The 16,578-nt window shown below is 41.5% G+C and overlaps 1 protein-coding gene across 3 annotated transcripts in view; it reads left to right on the top strand.

Moving 5' to 3' along the window:
- LOC126278561 (HSPB1-associated protein 1) overlaps positions 1-16,578 on the top strand; it is a 111,870-nt gene that overhangs the window by 16,234 nt on the left and 79,058 nt on the right. For all 3 annotated transcript variants that reach the window (XM_049978754.1, XM_049978753.1, XM_049978752.1), the window contains exons 2-3: positions 6,486-6,653; positions 6,724-6,860. In XM_049978754.1, coding sequence (XP_049834711.1) covers positions 6,486-6,653; positions 6,724-6,860 — 305 coding nt within the window. The remainder of the gene's footprint in view (positions 1-6,485; positions 6,654-6,723; positions 6,861-16,578) is intronic.

The following is a 16,578-nucleotide window of genomic DNA, read 5'->3' on the forward strand; positions in this document are numbered from 1 at the left end:
CAGTATTACTGATCGAGGGTGCCACAAACTTGTAAGTCATTTTCAGCCAGGTGTCCAGATACTTTTGATCACACAGTGTACTTTTGTGGTAGGCTCTAAAAACTCTTTATGAACTAAATCCGTTAAATCGATAATCTAACTTTGTATTTGTCAATTTTTGCTCTCATTTGTAATTTTAAATTCCTTATCTGTTTACTTAACGTTACTATATCCCGTTTCATAAGAGCCTTTTCTTCCCGTGATTTGTGAATATGCTTATCTGATTGTGAATGTATATGTGCAGCTTTGGTACTTACACTATTAACATGTTGAATCAGTTTATTTTTGTATTCTCAATCTGTGTATGTAGACTATTAACCTATATTCTTAGGTTGAGTTTGACTTGTCTGTTTTCTGCATTGCTATTCAGATCCACAAAGTTGTTTCCTCCTCAACAAAACTTTCTTCAGATGTGAGAGATAATTATAGTGTAGATTATTTATAATATAATATGAAATTCTGATAATAGCTTCTTAGTCACACTGACAACACATCTGTGTATAGTTTTTCACAGCAGTGAACATTTCTTTCACTGCCTGCATGAATTGAACTCACTGGGTAAGTTAATTGTAGACTATTGGCTGGAATGTGGTGTAGATCGCTACTCTCAAAGAGAAAGTGTGCCTGGCTGCCACCACCAAGTTAATTTATCTCATTATCATCTGCGTCATAAATGATACCATTTGTCACTGGCCCAGCATCCAGCACTCCTTGTATCTTCCCAAATCCATCACTGGTTGCAGGTTAGTTTCCATCCCCAATCAACTCGGTTGAGTTCTCTTCAGTCTTAATGTCACCAAATGTGACATTGTGCACCTGGTCTGAAGAAATGAATATAAATGGATTGAATTTTAATTAGTCTCTTTAGCCATACTCAGATATCATGTAACCAGAACGTAAACTACATCAAATTATTGAAGTGTAATATTGAAGAAATTTTTTGATAAACTGCAGATCCTTGTATCAAAAAGGGACTCAATTGAAGAAAAAAAGAAAAACTTAGTTTGCGTGTTCTCTCGAAGATTGCAATTCCAGACGTAGTCGGTCAAAGATGCTGTGTATGAGGCCTGTTCAGAAACTTCCGGAACTTTGTCTGCAAAATTTTTCTTTGCTTATCTTTTATTTATTATTCATGATCTCATTCGAAGTACCCTCTTCCACAATTGATACAACGCACCCAACACCGTTTCCACTTCCAGAAGCAGTCTTGGTAAGCTTCTTGCTGGATAGCATGAAGTGCCGTCGGCGAATTTTCTTTTATCTCATCAATCGTTGCAAATCTTCATCCTTTCAGTGTGGTTTTCAACTTTGGAAATAAATAAGAAAGTTCGCAGGCCCCAGATCTGGAGAGTACAAAGGATGAGGCAGCACAGTGATTGATTTCGTATTTTCTCCAATAGTCATGCACAAACAGGGATGAATGTGCAGATGCATTATTGCGATGCAAGAGACACGAATTGTTTCACCTCATTGCAGGATGTTTCTTTCTCACATTTTTTTGCAGGCATCGCAACATGTCCCAATAGTACCACTGATTAACAGTTTGTTCCTGTGGCACAAATTCATGATGAACTAATCCTTAAAAGTTAATGAGGACTATCAGCTTGGCTTCGACATTTGACCTGGTAAGCAGTTTTTGGTCTCGGAGAACCCTTCCCGACTCATTGTGAAGACTCGTACCATTGCCACCACCTGCTTTCTGTCCATGTAGACAAACTCTGATGTTGCGGGCTTTTCTCCTGTCGAAGGCCACAGTGCGACCCAGTGTGTCACACATTCTGTGCGGAGCCAGTGGGTGCTTACTGGGGGTTGTGAATGATATCAATGAGAGTGCTCCGGTAAACCACTGCCCCGACCTGCTAACACCTGACACACTGCGGATAACACCAACTGACCTATGGCTAACTTGTCACGACTTCACAGGGCAATGAATACTCGCCTTCGCAATGTGGCATGTACATGATTCAGCACATTCTGCCCTCCACTGCTGCTGGCAGCTGTGAATAAAGACAACATTGTATTTTTGAATAATGGATGAATTTGTGCCTTCCGGTGTCGAGCAGGCCACCCTCTCCCCCTACCCCCCCCCCCCACCCAACCCCTACCCCCGTACCCCCCACCCCCCACCCACCCAACCCATTGAGCTGAGGCTCACCCATGCACATGGGGTGAGGTCAATCCTGATATTGACAACCTAACATGGTCACCCATTCTACTGTTCAGTCCTCAGGCGGTTCCAGTTTTTTAATCTGCACGTGCACTAACATGTGTGTAAAATTACTAGTGTATATCATTACAAGTACAGTGAACAACATCCACAGTGAGTGAAATGAATATGGAGAACAGAGTGTCAAGAAGGAATCGGGTTGAACTGTGAGCTGAATCAGTGTTAGCCAGTAGTGCTGCAAGCTGAATCGAAAAGCTGCTGAGGGCACAAAGAGCGAGGAGGCGACTTGTGAGTCAACTTTCAATCTGCTCTGTGCAGAATCAGGAGCAGTAGATGGGTCAAGAGTGACTCGTGAGAGCCGGCTTGCGTACCCCAGCTGCATGGTAGACGAGAGGCTGACAAGCCGTGGCTTACCTGTGAGTCAGGAGTGGTAAGGCTTCAGAATGTTAGCTCACAACATCCCCTTAGGCAGTCCCTTGCAACTTACTCTCCCTGAGCTCTCCTGTCAAGCTGTCTTTTCAAATAGAGAGCAGAAATAAAAGATGAAGGGTTTTTTCTTTATTAGTGCAGAGTCCTAAAGATGTGACCTTTTGTCTGTTTCTATTTGTTTCTTTTGTGACTGACAGCTGACCGCGATGGTCTAGCGGTTTAGGCGCTCAGTCCAGAACTGCGCGACTACTATGGTCGCAGGTTCGAATCCTGCCTCGGGCATGGATGTGTGTGATGTCCTTAGGTTAGTTAGGTTTAAGTTCTAGGAGACTGATGACCACAGATGTTAAGTCCCATAGTGCTCAGAGCCATTTGAACCATTTTTTGTGACTGACAAATGTTGCACACTACATTAAGTTATGTAAACACACACACAAATGGTTTATTTTTCTGCACCTTAGGAGACAGTTATTGTTATGACCTATCCCATAGTGACTAATTCAGCAAGTTGTGCGGGACTCTGTTGCTGCATCCTGTCCTAGAATCTTCACTCCACTCAGTGACCTCACTGGAGAGGTGTTTTGGAACTGAAGAGCTACAACTGCCTTTTTTTGATCCACTGATACTCAATCCATACAAGTGCAGAAGCAGATCACTCATTTCTGTTTCTTGGTGCTTCAGTCTCCATAATGTTAATAATGTCATTGGTCTGTCAGCTTGGTATTGCATTGTTTACTAGTATCTTATTTTTATTGCTCAATTCCTCACTCCCCTCTGTGCTACAATAAGGCTGTGTGAAGGATTGTGTAAGTCATTTCTCCCTCGAATATTATTTTTATGGCTGTTACTGTTGTTTTCAAATTGTGAGCAACTTGTCAATTATTAACAAAACTTCCACATGGGAAAAATATATTAAAAACAAAGATTCCAAGACTTACCAAGCAGGAAAGCGCCGGTAGACAGGCACAATAAAATAACACACAAACACACACACAAAATTACGAGCTTTCGCAACCGGCGGTTGCTTCGTCAGGAAAGAGGGAAGGAGAAGGAAAGATGAAAGGATGTGGGTTTTAAGGGAGAGGGTAAGGAGCCATCCCAATCCCAGGAGTGGAAAGACTTACCTTAGGGGGAAAAAAGGATAGGTATATACTCGTGCGCGCGCGCGCCCACACACACACACACACACACACACACACACACACACACACACATATCCATCCATACATATACAGACACAAGCAGACATATTGAAAGGCAAAGAGTTTGTCTTGGAATCTTTGTTTTTAATATATTTTTTCCCATGTGGAAGTTTCTTTCTATATATATCCGCTCCTGGGATTGGAATGACTCCTTGACTCCTTACCCTCTCCCTTAAAACCCACTTCCTTTTGTCTTTCCCTCTCCTTCCTGAAGAAGCAACCATCGGTTGCGAAAGCTAGTAATTCTGTGTGTGTGTTTGTGTGTTTTGTTCATTGTGCCTGTCTGCCGGCGCTTTACCGCTTGGTAAGTCTTGGAATCTTTGTTTTTAATTCCTATGCTAATAATCACCATCCAAACTCTTGTGTACCTATCCACATAATAGATTGCTGTGTGCAGCTCCAAATCTCCTGACATCTTTCTGCAAATAGCATTCTAAGTGGCTTTCAATATTGGTTTTATATGTGGTTTTTAACTGTAAAATCAGATGAAAATATTGCCACATTTCTGCTATCCTGATTAAAACCGAAAATGTCAGTTAATGCATTCCTGTTGATCTCAGCAAGGCATTTGATTGTGCCAGGCATGTAATTCTGTTAAAAATATCTGTGCTACCATGGTTTTAAAAACTCAGAACTCTTGTCTGTCTGCCTTGTACTTGAGTGGTAGAAAACACAAACACATAATACTGCATGAAAGTATGGGCAGCTCTGAACATGGCTTAGAGTGTGCTATAAAGTTTCTTGTTTGTTCCTTGACTCTTGATGTTTAATGTAAGTGACTTGCTTACTTTTATGTCACATAAGATCAAACTATGCTGATAATGACACTGGGTTTGCTACAGCTGAAAGAGACATAAGAGAAGTGAAGCAGCAAAGTATAGACCAGATAGTCCTGCTATACGTTATAGAAGTGGTTAACTGCATGTTAATCATAAATGTATATATTCTCTTCATCTTATACATTATAGATAGTACTGACTGTGCTCGTACTAAACTCCTTTCAGAGATTCTTTACCACTCAAAATTAATGTGGAAAAGTAATAATGATTACTTCTATACGAAGTTAGCACCTGTTAAAATATTTGTTACATAACTTAGGCACTGTGTTAGCTAACAGTGATTCACTAATTATGCATACATTTCATTCTTAGTTATTAAAAACATAAAAATTTGACACAATTTTCAAACTACAGAACAAGTAATAGTAGTAGATGGGATTACTGTTAGGAAATAATTGTAGGGCTTGGCTGAAGAAGGTGCTAATCCTCAGTTTAGTAAGGATTAGTCTGATTATCTTGTCTGTTGCTTATTTTAATAAACCACATGCTGGTAACAAGTCATTCCATATGTACTGATAGAAAGAACTGTCTTCCATATAAACTGTTTTGCCTTATTATATTTACGTTACCATATAGTAACTCAAAATTCACTCTAGTGGGTTAGATATTTCTAGTGCTGCTAACTATTGGGAATAAATAGATCTGACTTCTTTGTGGCTGTTTATGTTCATATCTCATATTGGTGAACATGTTGAATTTCTAACAACAATGATTACCAATATTTTAGTTGTAAAGATGGCCACCTAATGACGCACATAGAATACTCACACTGCCCAAGAAATTATCACTTTAATCCAAAACATACGTGTTTAACATGTTAAACATTTGCTTGATAATGACCACACTGGCAAAAAGTCTCAGTACACTAAATAAAAATAAAATGGATGTAACAATCAGCCAGTGCACAAATCTAATTTCTTTCAAAACAATTACTAAAATACAGAGAGCCACTGAAACAAGTAAAATAAAGTAAAATATTTAAATTTTTGACCAATTTGATAAACAGGCAGTAGTGTCAATCTCAGGGAGGAACTTGAAACTTTTGGCTCTGGGCAGGGGCATGTAAAGGAACTGGGGTCCAAGTTTCAAAGCATAACTTACCAAGTACTTCATATGTGTGTATCTAGTAGAACAGATTATGATGGAATGGACCTACCTTGTAGACAGTTTCTGTAAGAAGACTTCTAAAGAAACAGCAGTTAATGCAGAATAGGTGAAAAAATCATAGGGCTGTAGGTAGAGAGATGTTGAATGAAACATGTTTGCATGTGAAGATTGTAATACAAGAAGCCTTAAACAATTGATAGAGGAGAATATTATCAAAACATCTGACACAAAACTCAGAGATATTTGTGTCTTACGTAAAGGGTGTTAGTGAGGCCAAACCTGGTGTCCATACGTGCTCAGATAAGACAGTAACAGAACTTTATGGTAGCAATGCCACAACAGATATACATACAAAGGTTTACCAGTTAATCAGCTTTTTTCAAATATTTTACAAATTTACAGTGTTTCCTGAATATTACCATTTATTTTCATTTTTATACACAAATTTATGTCTGGAAACCTAACCACCTCATCCCTTGGTGTTATATTTGCTATCTCTTGTCTGTCCATGTTTCCCTTCACTGCAATCAATCATTTGCCCTTCATTATAATTTTCCCTTTTTAATGCTGAGCTAGCCTGCATGCCATTTTGCCCTTTACTTATTGTACATTATGTTGATAATTTAGTCACAACAAATTGTTTGCACTTTTACTAGAATTGTTTGTTTTTACTGTCATTCATGATTTGCAAATCTGTTTCAGCTACCGCAATGGGAACATGAATGTCAACAGGAGAAACTGACTCTTTATGAATTTATCAAAATGTCCAACTTTAATGATACGGAGGCTCCAAAACAATGTAAGAAATGGTGGTACTTTGACTACAAGTACATGCACGAATGGTTTCAAGAGTATCCAGAAATATTACAGGTTAGGGTTATTAAGAGAACAATATTTATCTAGTTATCCACATGAAGAAAAGCAACATATTAATTCACAGACGGTGGACTGGGGAACCCTAGGATTCCCGGAATGTGGTGGTGCAGAGTCTACACTGTGGCTTGGCAGCAAAGGTGCTCATACCCCGTGCCACATAGATGTGTATGGTTGCAATCTCGTGGCACAGGTGCTAGGCAGGTGTGTTATTCATGATAGTAGAGTATCATCTTCACTTTACCATGAAAGTCTGTATTTTTCTGTCTGGCCATTTTCACACTGCAACCATCTGTCTTATTTAATCCAGCTTAGCAAGTTACAGATTTTACCCGTTAGTTTTGTTTGTTTTATGTCTAAGGAGGATGAAGATAAACTCCGCCGACAAAATTTTGGAGGTTGTTTCAATATATCAGGAGTCCCAAGAGGAATGCTCAATATTCAGGAACAATCATTCAAAGAAAAAGTCTAGTCAACATGAGCCGTAAAATGCATAGTTCAAGAGTTATGAGTACTTCTTCATATTTGACACTGTGAAACAACTGTCTTCTACTGCAAGCTCCTTTCTTTCCATATTTTGTCAGGAGGTAGTATGAACCAAAACTATGAGCACTTCTTCAATAGAAGAGATGTGTTTTACAGTACCAGTGGTGAAGACATGCTTATAGCTCTTAAGGTACACATTTTAGAGCCCTTTGTTTCCCCTTTGTATGATTGTTTCTTTCATATCGCTGAATATTGACCATTCATCCTGGGACACTGTGTATTTCCTGAGTATTTTGGTGTTAGAGGCCCTTGGCCTTCACTGGACCATTACAGAGTAATTACATTATGTTTGCTTTCTTACACCCATTTATCTTTGTGTCTGTATTACATTGATAACATCTGCACAACATTGCAGTTGTTAGTGGTATGTGATGTTCATCTTGTATGAAAATGAATTTTTTCCATTCATCTATGATATTTGCTGTCGACATCTGTAATGCCAAGTTTCCTCCTAATGATCAAGCTTGTGTTCATTATTGCCCAGTTCTGATTCAAGTTTGTTTTTTCTGTCAGTGTTAGTAGTATGTTAGCAGTGCTCCACAGCAATATGGATAGGTTTACTAATGAAGAGCTGACCAGTATCCACCTCAGGTATGAATACAATGAATGCAATGGAAGAGCAGTGCAGTGACACTACAGTGAACTGTTCCTGGTGTTGAGGCAGCCACATCAAAGCACTTTTGCATCTGCACCTTTTGTAACTCTTTATCATTAAATCTGTCTGTATTGCTGTGTATCACTGCTAATGTACATCTAACACTGCTGGAGAAACAAGCTCGAGACAGAACTGAGCAGTACTAAATGTGAGCTTGATGGCAAAGAGTAAAGTGGGCAGTACTGTTGTGAGTCGAAAAACTGAATACTAAAGAATTCTCAGAGAAAAGTAGCTTACTAAAAAAGTGAGGAACATCTGAGAATTCTGAGAGGCTCAGGGAATACTAAGAGATTCGGGAGTGGGAGCTGAATCATTCATTTAGAGAAAGAAGTATACTGAATTACTCTTTTACAAAACACTCTTGAGATTCTGCTTTGAAACACTTAGCTCTGGGACCACATAGCAAAAAATGATAAAGTGCACTGAACTGATCTGATTGTTGTTGCTTTTGCTTGATGTGGCTACCTCTGATGTGCCCACTGAACTAAGGTAAATCCATTATTGTCAGTGGGTTCTCAGACTCCAGGTCTATTCCCCACTGCATGATTGTGAGTCCAGTAAATGTAAAAATGCTATAGTGATGCATGGGTGAGGCTATAAATTTGCAAAAGGAGTAGAAGTATCGTGGCAGTAAAGGCATGAAGGTATGAAAGATGTAAGACTGTAAAGTTGCAAGTGTGATACAGCACAGGACACCGGCAGACACCAACAACTGCAATTGTGCCTGCCAGTAGGGCTCCCCAGGTCCAGGTTTGATTTCCGGTACTACCGGGAATTTTACCTTCATACAAAGGCAAGAACAGGTGCCCTCAGCTCGGTGATGCAAGTCTAGGAGCCGCTTGATAGAGTAGTAGAGGCACCTGATCCCTACCCTCCATACTGTATCCATATGATGCCTTTGGCTGATGAATTACACGGCGGACAGTTGGGGCCCATTGGTCTGTCTCTCCTTCATGAAATTTCCAGTTTCACTATCTCTGTAGTCTAACAATTATTTGTAGTATCCATATTGGAGATCTTTATCAATTATGCCTGAAACGGCATGCCTAGACAATTTTGTGCATGCCAGTATAATTTATTTTGGAAACATGCTGATAATATTCCAAAAACATTCTCCACCACTATTGTAGTTGTAAATTAATCATTCACATAAATGCAGTTTAAAAAATATGTCATTACTGATCCGTATTTGAAAAAGTTCAGTTCTTACATACTAATTTCAGTACAAAATATTACTTTGCCAACTTTATTGCAGTGTGTGACAATTTACCTATCAGAAGGTATTGAATTATACTTGGTGACTGATCAAGAGGCCACCATCCTATTTTCTGGAACTTCGATGTACTAAAGTCCTTAATCTGACCCAGGTGCAAATGCTGACAGAAGGGGCCTGAATTAAATCCCCTGATAATGTTATATTCAGTAGCCAGTAAGTCTTGGTAATTCTCCTTGGATCTGCTGAATGGGCTTTAGAGCTGGAGTTTGCATTTGCACATGATTGCTTAAATTGTAACTTATACAGCAAGTTTTAAAAAAATGGTGAATAACCAATCTGTCCACTTTTGCCATCACACAATAATAAAATGACATCCATAAATTCTAGCTGCTAGAATAACTATAGGTTTCCCACTGTAACTCAGATAATACACATTCTCTAGAAGATTATACAGTATCTGCACCATATATCCCTAGGTAACTTTAAGTCTTGAGTTCAGTTAACACAATGCAACACAAGCCTTGGCCTGGCACATAGATCCTTTTGTTATATAAGGGGCATTCAAAAAGAAACGAGCCAGAGGCATAATTACAGAAACCAGTACATGTATGTTAGAAGTATTGACCCTGGCCGTTGAAACACTTGTCCCACTGTAACACAAGGCAGTGAATGGCTGTCTCATAAAATTCCCAGGACTGTGATGTTAACCATTTCAGCACATACAGCTGGACATCGTCATCCTAGGTGAATTTTTTCACCCTCATAGCCTTTTTAAGGGGCCAAAAATGGCATAATCACATGGAGAGAAGCCTGGACTGTATGGAGGGTGGCCAAGAACCTCCCATTTGAATTTCTGCAAGAGTGCTGTGACTGTGTTGGCCATATGAGACTTTGCAGTGTTGTGGAGCAAAATGACCCCACAGATGAGATTGCCTGGTCATTTTGATTTGATAGCTTGGCGAAGGGTGGTATCAGAAGGGGACCATCTTGGCCAAAAAGAACATCAGCATAACCTTTCCTGCCCTCTTGTAGATGATGATGTCCAGCTGTACATGTGGAACTGATTAACATCGCAGCCCCATGAATTTTATGAGACAGCTATTCACTGACTTGTGTCACAGTGGGAAAAGTGTCTCAACAGCCAGGGTCAATACTTCTAACATACAGGTACTGGTTTCTGTAATTATGCTTCTGGCTCATTTCATTTTGAACACCCATTATACAATCCAAATCAGAATGAATATGTTATTAGCAGGCATTTAATTTTCTTCAGTCGAGATGGAAGAGTATTGTTTGGCTGTTAGTGAATTTTTACCTTGCTCTCGTGTCACATGTTGTAGAGGGCCAGTTGTTGTAGTTCCGCTAGTACTGTAGCAAACAGTGAAACTTTATGTAATATGAAGAGATCAAAAATCTTAATATGGAGAGAGAAAAAATCTACTCACCAAGTAGCAGCAAGAGAAAAGGCTCATAAAAGATATGAAAATGCACAAACTTTCAGAGTCAGTGGCTCATTCCTCTTATAACAGAAGGTTTGAAGGAAAAGTAAGAAAGATGAAGGAAGAGGTCTAGTGAGTTTTAGGAAATAGGGAGAATTATGGAGAAGCTGCCCAGAACACCGTAACAGCGTTGACTTATGGGATGGGATGAGAAGGAAAGGTGATTGCTGGTGCCTGCACCAGACGAGATTAGAAAACCTGAAAACTTGGATGGAAGGTAGGGTAATAAGCAAGAGAGAGATTACTGAAGAAAAAAAAAAGAACTATGTACAACAGCACTAGGCCAAGTGCATTATACATTTATACAGTTGAGGGGGTGAGGAAAGATACTGGGAAATAAAAGGTATAGAAAAACAAATGGAAGTGGAGGAAATAAATAGTTAATGAATATAATTTTTGAGACTACATGAATTTATGCTAGTAGGGTGATAAGAACCAAACACCTGTTGTAATGCAAGTTCCCGCCTGCGGTGTTCTGAGAAACTGGTGTAAGGAGGGACAATATAGGCTGTGCATGTGGTAAGACAGGCATCGAGGCCTCGACTGTTGTGTTATATAGTGTGCTCTTCAACAGGATATGTGTTTTGCCATTATCCCCCTCTCTGTCTATGCCCGTTGATCCTAATTGTTAGCTTGGTGGTAATCATATTTGGTCTTGAATCTATTAATCAGCTACTTTGTCAAAACTATGACTTTCTAAAATCATGCCCTGAGGTGATGTCCATTCTGTCTGACAGTTCGCCCATGACACCTAGAATAGCTTTTTGTTACCTCCCCCAAGATCTGTGCAATATCCTGTTCAGACCTATGCTCCCTCTGTTCTCATTTCCATACCCTATGGCTCCTATCCTGTGACCATCCCCGCTGTGAGGCTTGCCCTATTAACTCTTCTACTACCACCTGTGCCATCCCTGTAACTGGCAAAACATACACAGTGAAAGGGGGAGTCATCTGCGAAACAACACATGTTGTGTACCAACTGTTACTAGCCTTCCACATTGGTATGACTACCACCAAGTTATCAGTTAGGATGAATGAACATAGACAGAGAGTGTACACTGGCTACACACAATATCCTGTTGCAGAGGATGCTTTTCAACATGACAGTGATGACCTCGGTACCTGTTTCACCTCGCTTGCCATCTGGATTCTTCCACTAGTCACCAGGTTCTCAGAACTATGCAGATGGGAACTTATGCTACAACATGTCCTTCATTCTCGCCACCCATGTGGTCTTAAATTAATTTTCTTCTATCTATTATTTTCTGACCTTTCTATTCCCCCCACCTAAACCACATATGATGCTCTTAACTTTCTGATCTTCTTAACTTTTGCTTGATCTTTTGTCACTAATCTCTGGCTTGGTTGTGGCCCTGTCTTCCACCTTTAGGCTCTCAGGTTTTGATTCCTCTGACTATCATTCTTACCTTCTCATCCCTTCTGTTAAGTCTCATGTGATTCAGGGTTCTGTGTAACTTTTACAAACTGTCCCCATGCCCTAAGCCTTACCAGTCGTTTTGCTTCACCCCTGTTCCTTCCTCTTCAACCCTTCTGCCAGAAGCCACTGGCTCTGAAAACTTGCACATTTCTTTAGTCTTTACATGTGTTTTCTCCTGATTCCGCCTCATGAGTAGATTTTTTTAACATTCCACAATTCATATCATATCACTAATTAGTGTATGCTACACATACAAAATTCATGGTTGCCTGTCTTCATGCAAGGAAGTGGACTTAAAGGGTGTTCTACTCATGCAGGCTAAGTTAGTACTCTCAGTTTCTGTTATGTATGACACCTGTTTATTCATGATAACAACAGGTAGTTATTCTTTACAAATTATATTTTGCGACAACATGGCCTTTCCTTTACTTCTTCTTTTTCTTCTTTTATATATAAGCCACTATGGAATACAACTATTTTAACTGTTCCTCCATACTTTTCCTCCATATTCCCTTCATAATTTCTCGATGTTTCTTCTATCTTAGTGGCTCCAGTCTTCTTGGGTTTTTCATGGAAACCTATGAAGCCCTGTAATTTTTCTCTGAGTGTCAGATGTTCCTCAATATCTTGTGGTGTCATTTGGAGTTTGTCCATGTCCCTTACAACTTCCTTCCACCATGTGTTATCCATTTTTAATTTATTGAAGTAAATGAACAGTCAGTTTCTCACCCTGTTGGGATTCATCTTTTGGAAATTTATTCTTCTTTTCCTGATCATGTCTGCAGTTTTTCAGTGTATATATAGGTTCACTATTATGCCTCTTCCATATTGTGCTTGCCCTTTATCTTTAACTAGTCCCAGAATTTTCCATATTATTTTATATTCTGTTATTTCAAGTGCTTCCATCATCACTTTTTTGTTTAGTATTAAACATTCTGCTGCATGAAGTGCTCCTAGAAGAATTGATGCAGAGTAGTATTTACATTCACCATTGATGAATATTTGTTATACACCTCCTCGGTGAGGTTGTTCAGTTACTTGTCATAGAAACTTGAACTTTTTAGTTCTCTGGATTTTTCCACATTTAGTTTTCGTTATGTTTGGGGTTACCTTAATGTTTTTCATAAATTTGGTTTTCTCAAAGGAAATTTGTAAGCCTGCTTTTTTGAACTTCTTGAAGCAACTTGATTTGTCTCGTGGCTTTTCTTTAATGACTGGACACAATATTTATGCATTTAATATTTGTCTCCCTTACAATCAGTTATACATTGGGCAGTAAAATTAAAATATCTGTGAGTAGTTAGTTAACTGATGCTTAGGTATGCTAGTGCCAAGCCAGTGATAAAAGTGCAGTGAAGTTACAGCCGTAACTGGCAAACAACTGAACCTCAATAATTTTTTTCACATTAGTGATTATAAATCCTTTGAGCTTCAAACATTTCATGTAACATTAAACAATAAAGGACTTATGCTTCATTTGCTCATTGTTAATGGCCTGTAGCTTAAAATAATGTATGCTTCCTTGTACATAACTAAGTTATGGAAGGAGGACGCCATCAATTGGTGACCATTTCGGAGACCAATGTGTGTGGCAGACCCTCGATGGCGAGAACCTGGGCCAGGGCCGTGAGTGTAGTCTCCGTGGTGTTGGATGCAATTCGGACAACATATGGGTATTTGGAGTAGACATCAATGATGAGTTACCACATGAACCCCAAAAACGGGCCTGCAAAATTGATATGGATGCGATCCCAGGGCTGTAAGTTCACATAACAAATTGTGCCTTGCCCAGTATGAAAATATTCTTCTAACGATAACACATTCATTTAGTACTAACACTCAGGGGCTCAGCATTCGTTTGCTGAGTATGGGCTTAGTGACCCCAGGGTTCCTGAGCTGTGGACTGGTAGGCACCACCAACCCCCTGTCGCCATAAGCTCTGGGCATACTTCAGCGACCACCAGGCTGTGGAACGGTGGAACATTGTGTGTCACAGGGAACAGGGATCTTGGCTTGACTGCCTGGACCATGAGGATGGTAAGAACCTCTATTTTAAATAAAAGAAAGAAAGAAAGAACCTCAGTCGTAATGTGTGCTGCACACTGATGATATGCACGGCTGTTAAAGGGGTACAGTTGTTAGCGGGCAACCTCTGGGGAACCTACCACACCTCAGTTGTATAAGGCGTACACAGGCATGGTGGGCTCTGTCTGAGTGGACCTTTATTTCCCTAGCTGCTCATGAGGCCAAAATGGAACTGTTGAAATTATCTCCCCCTCCCCCCAGTGGAAAGGATAAGCCACTGGTAGGTACTACGACCCAATCTAGCAAGAGGGCTCGAATAGCCAGTCCTCCTGACTGAGGGATTATACAGAGTTCTTCATATTTAGTAACATAACTCATGTTGGTGGTCAGGATGTGTGTTTGATTGTGAAGTGAAAAGAGGACAGCCTTGAGAAGGTTTCACCTTTCTAGATTCAGAAAGGTTTAGAGGGCATCACAGGTATTCTGAAATCAGCCATGTGATCGTGTAACAGAACATTATGGTTGAAAGTGCTAGTTCCCAACAACCCCTGGAAAGCTAAGTGCCTTGGGGAATGTGCCCCAACACAATGAACTATAGCAAAAGTATTGTGACCTGTAGAGATCTGCTCAGCATTCCCAAGATTCCCAAGAAGTAATTGAAACATTAGTGGACTCAGAAAGGAATAAAGGATGTGCAAACTATATTGAAAAATGTGGATTGGGATGTCATAAAATCTGACTCCTTCATTTTTACCTTCAATAGCATGAAACTCTCAGAGCATATCAAGGCAGGTTTCCTCCGTCTGAGCAAATGGCCATACATCCCCAATCCAGTGCTCTGTTTTCAGTGCCAGTGCTTTGTACACACTGCCTTGGGATGTAAGGGTGAAACCACTTGTGGCAGATGTTGCAAGACCGCCGCTGTTGGAGGTGGTTGCTACTCACCTCCAAACTGTGTAAATTACCCTGAGGGTTAGCCTGTCTGAAGTACGAATTGCAGTGTTTTTTCTTGAAGAAAGGGCAATACAGGAGATTAAGACATCAAAACGTATCCCATATGGTGAGGCCAAGAAGATCTACAAGGCCTTCCAGTCTCCCACATGTTGTAACAGCGACAGTCACGGGGTTGTAGTGACGGAAACACGGCGGCCCGTGAACCAGCAACACAACAGGAGAAGACAGACACAACCAACAAAAGACCTTATGACACAAAATGTAAAACAGACAACAGAGTCGCGAACGAAAGAAGACAACCACGTCCACTCGCAAAGCAACACGAAAGTCAGCACGCTGTCTAATGCAAGGCGATCCGTCCTGAGATGCATGCGAGGTTAGACTGGCAGGCTGAGTGACAGGAAAGGCGCTTAAGTACTCGATTGCGGACGCCGCTATTGGCCGCTGCAACCACGTGTTCCACTGTGGCGCCCTCACTCTAAATGCGGGCCAGGAGGCGCGTGCCGCCACAGCTTTCAGCTTACAGTGCGATGGTACAGAGACCTCTATGGGTCTTTGGCGTCCATGATGTCTGGCGGGGATTGAAATTCCACGGCACACGGTGCCAGATCCCTGCCCCCCTGAAACTTGAGCGTAGGGGCGGAAACGCCCTGGACAGTGCCAGGGCGGGCGGCAGCAGGAAGATGAGTCGGGCTCATCAACCGCTATTGGTGGGGAGGAAGGGACGCCCGAGGTATCCATGACAGCCAAACCAGAGTCCAGGGTGGGGGAGGGAGCTGCGAATCCACCCGGAGGCAGAGAGGGCTGGCGGCAGGCCCTCTGGGAGACAGCAACCGTGGGCAGGGATGGTGATTCGAGGACCACGTCCGTACTGGAAGGAGGTAGGGACAGAGGCAGCGGCACAAGTCCCATGGTGGCACTCGAGTGGAGCTGATTATGATGGCGGCGCTCCAAGCCTTTCGACGTCTACACCGACGTCACACGCCGCCCGTGGACTGCAATGACCGTGGCAGGTGTCCAATCTGCCTTGTGCCCATACTCGCGGGCCCACACGGCTGTGCCAAGGGCATACTGCTGTGACGGCAGGGATTGGGGGCGGGAGGAGGATGGCATCAGCAAATGGAGCAGGGTCTGCGGCTGTCACCCATGAAGGAGCTCTGCCGGACTGCGATTGTCAATGGGCGTAGTACGATAGTTGCTCAAAAACAGGGTGAGGGCCGACGTGGTTGGAGATGTGTTGACTGCCTTAGTCAACTGTTGTTCAAAAGTGCTGACAAGTCTCTCCACCGTGCCATTGGACAAAGGGTGGAAAGGTGGGCTACGTATATGTATGATACTGTTGGCCTGAGAGAAGTCATGGAAGGAGGACGCCGTGAATTGGGGACCATTATCAGAGACCATTGTGTGTGGCAGACCCACAATGGCGAGAACCTGGGCCAGGGCCGTGAGTGTAGCCTCCGTGGTGGTGGATGCCATTCAGACAACATATGGGTATTTGGAGTAGGCATTAACAATGAGTAACCACTTGGACCCCAAAAATGGGCCCGCAAAATCGATATGTGCGTGATCCCAGGGCCAGCGAGGCACAG

Source organism: Schistocerca gregaria, chromosome 6 (genome assembly GCF_023897955.1).
Source record: "Schistocerca gregaria isolate iqSchGreg1 chromosome 6, iqSchGreg1.2, whole genome shotgun sequence".
NCBI lineage: Eukaryota > Metazoa > Arthropoda > Insecta > Orthoptera > Acrididae > Schistocerca > Schistocerca gregaria.